Here is an 8,885-nt window from a genome sequence, read left to right as displayed (position 1 = left end):
ACCGGTTTGGCTCAGTGGACAGAGCGTCAGCCTGTGGACTGAAGGGTCCCAGGTTCAATTCCAGTCAGGGGCATGTACCTTGGTTGTGGGCACATCCCCAGTAGAGGGTGTGCAGGAGGCAGCTGATCGATATGTCTCTCTCATCGATGTTTCTAACTCTCTATCCCTCTTCCCTTCTTCTCTGTAAAAAAACAATAAATATTTTTTAAAAAAGAAATCAATCACAAGGATTTCAAGCAAACTGTTCGTTTATTTGCATTGGGACTGCAACATAGCAGTTTCCAGTGAATATGCAGAACTGCAAGGAAATGACAGAACAAGGTGAGGGTCAGATACGTGAATGGCAGATTCTTATTTCTTCCACTCGTTCTTGTCGTAGTCCCACTTGGCAGAGAAGCCCTGGATCGGGCTGACCTTCATGTCGAGCATCCTCTTGGTCTGCTTGGCCACCCACTCCTTGTCGAAGGTGTGCGGGATGGGGCCATACACTACAGTCCAAAACAACTTCATGAGACAACACTCTCTTGACTAGTTGTTTCTGAAGTAATGTGCTATACTGGTTAGGTCTGCTACAACATACTGGCAAGCAGGTCAGTGAAGTCGTCTGCCACTCAACACCAATGCCTATGCAAATGCACTGGTTTTGAATTCTGGGCACTGACAACTCTTGATAGTTCCAAATTATTCCTTTGTAAGTTAGCAATTAAACACTTAAGCTAAAATCAGAATGTCTTCTCTATAGGATATAGCTAATAGGGTTATAGAGTAGCACAGAGCATAAACAGAGCCAAGGTGACTTGGGAGAGGATCAAAGATATATCCACAATCAAATCACAAGTACAGGATTATTATCTACTCAGAATGGGAAAATACCTATTCTGCCTGGACATACAGAACACAGAAGAGGCAGCACTAGGATGAGTAGACAACCCCAACACTGAGCAGAAACTAGTAGGTCTTCTGACCCAGAATTCTAGTTCTTGAGATTCAGTCCCTAAACAGCTAAACGTCCTTCAATGAGTAAGTTTCCTTCTGTTTTATCGAACCTTTACTACATCACCTGATAACTGACTGGTGAGCAAATACCTACTGAAAATGTGGTGTACTGTACAAAGTAGGTAAGCACTTCACTACCACACAGCTGTGGCTCACCCTGAATGAGATTCTGGCTTAGACAACTTCAATTCACACAAGCCAGTTTCACAAACCTGATCAACAGTCCTGGGATGGAACCTAGACTGGAGGACCCTATCTTATGTGAAGGTTCCCCCACCCCCGCCCACTCCTGGGAACTGAAAGACGAAGCTGTGCTGGCAACTCCAGCTCTTGTGTTGCTGGGGGCTTTTCACCTGAACCATTCCAGGCACACAGCCCCTTGTTTCCTCTACTCACCATAGCGCTTCTCCCAGATCAGAATGAGAGCAGTGAAGCCGATGAAGAACATGGCCGCACCCACAACTGTCTTCCATTCATTCGTGCTCCTGTTCATTTCAGCAAAGCTCTCATTGAACTTAATGCGATACACTGGGAACATAAAGAACAGCCAACAAGCTATGGAGACCAACCACTCCCTCATCCACAATGCTCCACCATTTGTCCCCGAAATACAGTGAAGGATGAACATGGAGCTGAGAAATACAACAGAGAAGCCTGAGGCCATAGTATACTCATGCATGTACACACACAAGCTGTTACATATGCACATAAGGGGTCAAGGAAGTAAGAAAATGCACAAAGTTTGCTTTGGGCAAAATAAAGAATAAAAATTAGAGAAATGAAAAAAACTTAAATTTTTCCATTCAGTATAAGGGCCAATTTAATTATTTTCATTTCCCTTTCCTACCTGATGTTTTGCTGACGTTACATTAATAATTTATAGTAAACCCAGTCCCACCCAGCAGAGGCAGAGATGCTGCATCCACATGCTACAGACTCAACTGACCCAAACTTAACTGTTCTGCATCCATGTTCATGCTTCTCCCCAGGGTAAGAGCCCCATAAGCACAAAGGAGCCTGGGCAGAGGTCCCCAGCCAGCAGACCACAGAAACTGGGCCCTGGAACAGCCCCACACAAACACAACACACCAAGCCTCGGTGTATGCTAGTCTCTGGGCAGCACCCCAGTGCTCATAGTAAAAATGATCTCTCTCACATTGTATCTTACTTCCCTTCAATACCCACATTCAACTTTTTCATCAATCGATAGACTATTCCAGGGGTTCTTCTCCTTCTCTTTCAAGGCCTTCTGGCTGGCAGAAAGGTTCTTGACGTGGGCCACATCAGGCAAGGGATAGTCACGTCGATCAACATAACTCGGGAGAGAAAAGTCTTCACTCTTCACAACACTCCCTAAAAAACAGTGGATAAATATTTGAAAATTCACATAGAGTCACAGTTACAAACCAGGTGGCACTTTCTAAAAACCAAAATAAGCACATGTGTGCACACCCTGAAAACCTGTCATTCTAGGGGGCTGCAGCCACTGTTTCAAATAGCTGAAGGACTATCTTATGGAACAGGAAGCAGAATTGTCCTGTGTGGCCCAGACGGCCAAATGAGGATGGTAGGTAGACAGTTAACAGTAGCAGGTTTCATCACAGCAAAACAGAAACCTACCAGGAGCAGCTGCTCAGAGAGGCAGCACTTCTTGCAACTAAGAATATTCACGCAGAGGTTAAGACCTTTAAGGCTCTCAGGGTTCCCTGCCCTAGATGGAGACTGAACTAAAGGAAGGCCCTTCTGCAAGTGACTCAAACTAATGAAAAACAAAAACAATATAAAACTCATAAAAGAAGTACGTATTCACTCTAGCCGGTTTGGGCCAAGGTTGATTCAGGTTGATTCAGGTCAAGGACACGTATCTTGGTTGCAAGCTCCTCCCCAGCCCAGGCCCTGTTTGGGGTGCGTGCAGGAGGCAACCAATCAATGTGTTTTTCTCACATCAATGTTTTTGTCTTTCCCTCTCTTCCACTCTCTCTAAAAGATCAATGGAAGCCAAGCCAGCGTGGCTCAGTGGTTGAACGTGGACCTATGAACCAGGAAATCATGGTTCAATTCCCAGTCAGGGCACATCCCCAGGTTGTGGGCTCAATCCCCAGTGTGGGATGTGCAGGAAGTAGCTGATCAATGATTCTCTCTCATCACTGATGTTTCTGTCTCTCTCTCCCTCTCCCTTCCTCTCTGAAATCAGTAATATATATTTTTTTAAAAAAACGATCAATAGAAAAATATCCTCGGGTGAGTGTTAACAAAAACAACAAAAAAGAAGTATTCAAAGTTGAGAAATAACATATGAAAAGATGGTTACTGCATCAGTGTTTGTTATCAGGGGGGGGGGGGGAAACACCTGTGTCCAATAGAGGATGCAGTTAGATAGCTCCTTAGAAATGTATATCATGGAACCATTCATTCACCTGTTCAACAAATGTTTACTGAGCACCTACTCTATGCTAAGTGTGGTTCTAGACATCTGAAATCATCAGTGAACAAAGCATAGATTACCACCTACTGGTGACAACATGTTCAAAATGGGAAACCAACAATAAACATAACAGACATGTAAATTACAGAACATGTTAGAAAATGAGCAAAGGAAGGGAATCAAGACAATATATGTATAGCAGGAAACAACTCACTACAGTAGAGAGAAGATCCATGTGTTCAAAAGGAAAAAAACAATTATGTGTAGGGAACGGTTATAGGGTTAAGCCTTGGACTGACCTGTTGGCAAAGCCAAAAACAAGTCCTAGCTTAGAGAGCACAGCCCCTCTTAGCATAATTAAGCTTAATCTTGTGATGCTCCCTAGATCTTTCCTGGGTTATCTGTTAACAGTATGCCATGTTACACTGGCAGCAGCTTCATACGTCTTGAGTTTACCATTCTTGATTACATCGTTTTCTCTTGTGCTTCACTTAATCTCATGTTGTTTTGTTCAGTGACATGCTGCACAGGCTTGTAGCCTAAGAGCAAGAGGCTATGCCACACAGCCTAGGTGTGTAGTAAGCTCTACCCTCTAAGTTTGTGAAATCGCCTAACGACACATTTGCCAGAATGTATCCCAGTTGTTAAGTGGGGCATGACTGTAAATGCTCATAACCTAGGAGCACTCTAAGCATAAAACTGCATTTTCTAGAACAAGAATGGCGAGTTTGTGATGTCAGGGTTGCTAGAGGCTCTTCAGCACTTGAGGCCGGGTCTCCAGTACATGGAGGGTGGCAAGAAGCAAAGGTTAACTTACCAAACATTCCTTCTCAAAAGAGAGAAAAGGGTTTGACTCAGTGAATAGAGCATCGGCCTGTGGACCGAAGGGTCCCGGGTTCAAGTCCGGTTAAGGGCACATATCACGGTTGCAGGCTCCTCCCCGGCCCAGGCCCTGGCAGAGCATGTACAGGAGACAACCCATCAATGTGTCTCTCTCACATCAATGTTTCTCCATCTTTCCCTCCCTCTTCCACTCTCTCTAAAAAAATAAAAATAAAAATAAAATCAATGGAAAAATATTCTTGTGTGAGGTTAAAAAAAAAGAGAGAGAGAGCCCTAACAGGTTTGGCTCAGTGGATAGAGCGTTGGCCTGCGGACTGAAGGGTCCCAGGTTCGGTTCCAGTCAAGGGCATGTACCTTGGTTTCGGACACATCCCCAATAGGGGGTGTGCAGGAGACAGCTGATAGATGTTTCTCTCTCATCGATGTTTCTAACTCTCTAACCCTCTCCCTTCCTCTCTGTAAAAAAATCAATAAAATGTATTTTTTTAAAAAAGAGAGAGAGAGAGAAAAGCCCTAGCCAGTTTGGCTTAGTGGAGAGAACATCGCCTGCATACTGAAGGGTCCTGGGTTTGATTCCAGTTAAGGGCACATGCCCCGGTTTTGGGTTCGATCCCCAGTAGGGGACGTGCAGGAGGCAGCCAATCAATGATTCTTATTGTTGATGTTTCTATCTCTCTCCCTCAACCTTACTCTCTGAAATCAATAAAAATATTTTTTTTAATTTTAATAATAAAAGTAAAAATAGAGAAAAAAAGCAAAGAATTTGCATTCTAGAGAATGTTCTGTCATTTCTATCCGCAGCCTGGATGGCCTTTTGGCTGAGCCTCTGGGAAATCTGATGAATTTGAGTTCTCGCAATCAGATGTGTCACCGAACAAATATCCAAACTGATAATAGCAGCTACCAACAGCACGCCATATTGTGTTACTATTTTATGTGAATAACCAGTTCATATAGTCATTATCACTTATACAATTAAAAGTTAGAAAGTAGGCCCTAGCCGGTTTTGCTCAGTGAATAGAGCGTCAGCCTGCAGACTGAAGAGTTCCAAGGGTCAATTCCGGTCAAGGGCATACTAGTGTACCTTGGTTGCAGGCTGGGGATGTGTGCGGGAGGCAACCAATCGATATCTCTCTCACATCGATGTTTCTCTCTGTCTCTGTCTCTCCCCTTCCCTTCTACTCTCCTTAAAAATCAATGGAAAAAATATCCTCAGGTGAGGATTAACAAAAAAAAAAAAAAAAAGAGTAAATGATCTGACTTCTCTAATGGACTATAGTTTCCCCCATCTGCCTGCTGTGTGCTAGAGATGCAGCAATGAGTAAGACAGGCACGGTCCCTGGACTCAAAAAACTTGCACTACAGAGGCACTGACAGACAATACTCAAATATACATACAAACCCACAGTATATAAGTGCTCTAAGGAAAAACAAAGCAGGGTGATCCGACGGAGAAACTTTAGAACAGGTGTTCAGGAAAGGCTATTCTAAAACATTTCCATGGAGGGAAATGATTAGAGGCAGCCACCCACAACTCAGGACCTGAGGCAGGAGGGACCAACCTCAATGTATGAGGAAAAAATACTGTACACTGACAGCTGGGCCTTTGAGCAAACAAGGAGGGCTGGTTGGGCTCTTTACTTGAGTATGATATAACGAGATGAGAAAGGCCAACTTCAGATCTTCCTTTAGGTATAAGAAGGCACTAGAAGTTTTCAAGAAGGGACTGATTTGATCTTACTTCCTCACCACAAACAATACCTAAGAGTAAGTCACAGCCAATGAAAAGAGCAGAATGACCAAAGGTAGATGAAGTAATTTGGGGGGTGATGGAGATGTATGTCCTGATGGAGTCATTGTTATACACTGTGTGAGCTTATCAAAATCCATATTTTACTTTCCATAAATTATACCTCAAACGCAACAAACAAAAAACATCAGCAAACCAAAATGGAAATAAAATGTGATCTTTGTCATAGTGACTTCTTAGGCTTTTAATGAAGGTGTTTCTTTCTGTATGTATGAAACAATGATTTTTTTCCTTATTACTTACTTGTTTAAATAATAGACATTTCAATAACACTCTTAATAAAATGATCTGTTTGAGAGTCTGTATCCATAGTGTTATCCTGGGCAATAAGGAATATAGAGAAATTTAAGACAACAGTATCACTAATTAAAGGACACAATTTCAAGAAAAATTCACATATAAAGCAGTTCAGTTAATAGAAGTTACTAGTTATTGATCCCCTAGATACATAAACCTTGCTTTCCAAGTTCATCATCCACCATTCAAGCCTTACAATTGACCCCTCAGTAACACACCTTGCCATGCTGACTCGAATTTTGTCCTTTTGCTTACTTTCCCTCTGCCTGGAAAGCCATTCCCCTATTGAATGTGAGGTTAAACCTACTAGTCTTTCAGCAAAGCAAAACCTCTCCTCCAGAAGCTTCCTCTGAACTCCAAGCCAGGCTAAATGCTTCTCCTCAGGGGCATCTGTTACTGAAACACTGTCTGTATGCATCTGTCCCTCTCCAGACTGCAAACATTCTTGCGGAAAGATTCCACATCTCATCTTGGTTTTATTCTCTGTGCCCGACAGTGTCTGGTACAAAGAAGATGCTTGGTAAGTGCAAAACTGAACTTGCTATGTGCCAAGCACTGAACTAAGCTCTTTACATATACTTCAGGTAAGAAAACAGATTCCTAAACTTAAGTAGCTAGTCTGAAACTAAAATGAGATTAAACCCAGCTCAGGTAGGAAGCCCAAGCTCTTTCCCTTCCAATGCCCCAATAATGTAAACAGTATTAAAGGTAAGTGATTGGAAGTGTTTTTGTTTTTTGATTTGATTGGAAGTTTTTTTGGAGGGGGAGGAGGTCATTAAAACCAGGTATAGTTCAGAGGAACTCTTGAAAGGGGTGGAACTTGAACTTGAAAAGGAAAAAGGAGAAAATATCAGTAGATGCAAAGACCCAGGACTAGTATTCAATGATTCATAAATAATCTTTCATCTAGAACTATGTATCCCCTGTTAAAATATTTATCCCCCCCCCCCCCCCCCAAAATCCCTCAACCCCAGGATCTTAGCCATCTGTGTTTGAAACTCCAGCACAGGGCCTTACACATAGCAAGAGCAAAATGAAATTAGCTCAGCCTATTTTAAAAGTAAAGTTAACTTACCGTGTGCTCGTGCACACACCGAGGTGGAAATTGCTCGCTTGCCAATCAGGCTAAATACTCTGGTAGTCAACATTCTGAAAGATAAAAGTGTACACCTTCTCTATGAATAAGGGCAAACACCCATTAGGAAGAATTCTTCTTTTTGCCCCAGTGCATTTTCAAAGTCAATGCAATTCTTTTGTTTTCTTCTCCCCAACATAAATGGTCCCTTCATTACTGACTCTGAATTCACAAAATAACCTAGGATAAGGTTTTTCTTGGTAGTCAGCACGTCATTATGGAACTTCATTATAAACCGAATGCCATAATATATACAAGATTCAGGCAATTAGTAGAAAATTGGCTTCCTTAAAAAACAAGGAGAGGGAATTATAGTAAGGACACTGAAAAAGCTAGAAATAATAAAGCACTGTGGTGCCATGATGGGCTCCATTGTTTGGAGGGAAAAGGTAACGAATGGCTCACAGGAACTGTGGCATGCGCTGCATTCCACTTAGTGTTTAGGAAGGGGAAACCCGGGAGAAAGGCTGCAAACACGGTCCTGGTTCAATTCCAATCCCTGCAGATAACGGGTGACCTGGATGACCCACGCCTCACCTGGACCCTTCCTGATTCAGGCCTATCTCCCCTACCTACCCTTCCTTTAAAATTGGACCTGTTGCCGATGAATAGGCTCCCCAACACTTTCAGAAAACACCCCCCGCAACTGGGGCCGAATAAACAGAAGCATGACGTCAGAGCAGAACTTCCTCCAGTATCGCTCCTATTCTCCCCCACATTGCCAGGCCCGCGTGCGGGTGGACGCTGGACGCCTTCCAGACGGGGAAGCGGAGCGTCTCTACCCGAGCCCCGTTAAACCCGGGGAGATCGTGCAGACATCGTTTGAAAGGGTCAGAGCAGAGGCTGCAACGCAGGCCCCGGGCCGCTCCCGGAAGGCCAGCAGGCGACCTGCCCCTAGTGTCCGCTCCCTCGTCTAGCGGGCGCTCCAAGGTCAGAGCCCGAAGCCAGTCCGCGGTCAGGGCAAGGCGGGAGGAGCCGGACGGAGGCTTCTGAGCCGCACATAGGCCGCGACCCGGCGGGCCCTTAAGTCTGGAACCCCGCAGTCCAGCCTCAATGTCAACGGGTCTGAGGGCCAAGCGCCGCTTCCTGCTGGCGCCGGGCCGCGGGCATTCAGGTCCGATGGCTTCCGGCCCCCGACCCTCCCCGGCTTCCCAGTGGCGCGGGCCGGCCACCGATCGCCTCACCTGCCGCCGCCGCCGACCTGCCGCAGCCCACCGTGCCCGCCGCGACCGCCCTCTACACCCCTGTAGCTCGCGACCGGAAGAGAGCGAGGCCGTGCCGCAGAGCACCACGGGAACGTGGAAGACTCCACCTCGCGCCCGGCAGCGCTAGAGGTCACTGAAGAGGAAGGAGGGAAAAGCCGCGAATGTCGTAAAACG

At 44.9% G+C, this 8,885-nt stretch overlaps 1 protein-coding gene across 1 annotated transcript; it reads right to left on the bottom strand.

The window, feature by feature from the left end:
* Positions 1–230: 230 nt before the first annotated feature.
* COX4I1 (cytochrome c oxidase subunit 4I1) lies at positions 231–8,842 on the bottom strand. Its single transcript, XM_079799745.1, has 5 exons — positions 8,691–8,842; positions 7,447–7,520; positions 2,182–2,349; positions 1,393–1,524; positions 231–488 (listed from the first exon to the last, which is right to left on the bottom strand). Exons 2-5 carry the CDS (start codon positions 7,517–7,519, stop codon positions 352–354), a joined length of 510 nt encoding a protein of 169 aa, XP_079655871.1. The 5' UTR covers position 7,520; positions 8,691–8,842; the 3' UTR covers positions 231–351.
* Between the last annotated feature and the right edge of the window lie 43 nt (positions 8,843–8,885).

Source organism: Cnephaeus nilssonii (genome assembly GCF_951640355.1).
Source record: "Cnephaeus nilssonii genome assembly, chromosome: 20".
Lineage (NCBI taxonomy): Eukaryota > Metazoa > Chordata > Mammalia > Chiroptera > Vespertilionidae > Cnephaeus > Cnephaeus nilssonii.
Note: the sequence above shows the minus strand (reverse complement) of the source record. Positions and strands in the feature narration are given on the sequence as shown.

Coding starts and splice junctions, on each gene's coding strand:
- COX4I1 (XM_079799745.1), bottom strand. CDS start 7,519: ATGTTGACTACCAGAGTATTTAGCCTGATTGGCAAGCGAGCAATTTCC. Junction 1,525..2,181: donor GATTGATGAAAAAGTTGAAT/GTGGGTATTGAA, acceptor TTATGTTCCCAG/TGTATCGCATTAAGTTCAAT. Junction 489..1,392: donor GATCTGGGAGAAGCGCTATG/GTGAGTAGAGGA, acceptor TTTGGACTGTAG/TGTATGGCCCCATCCCGCAC.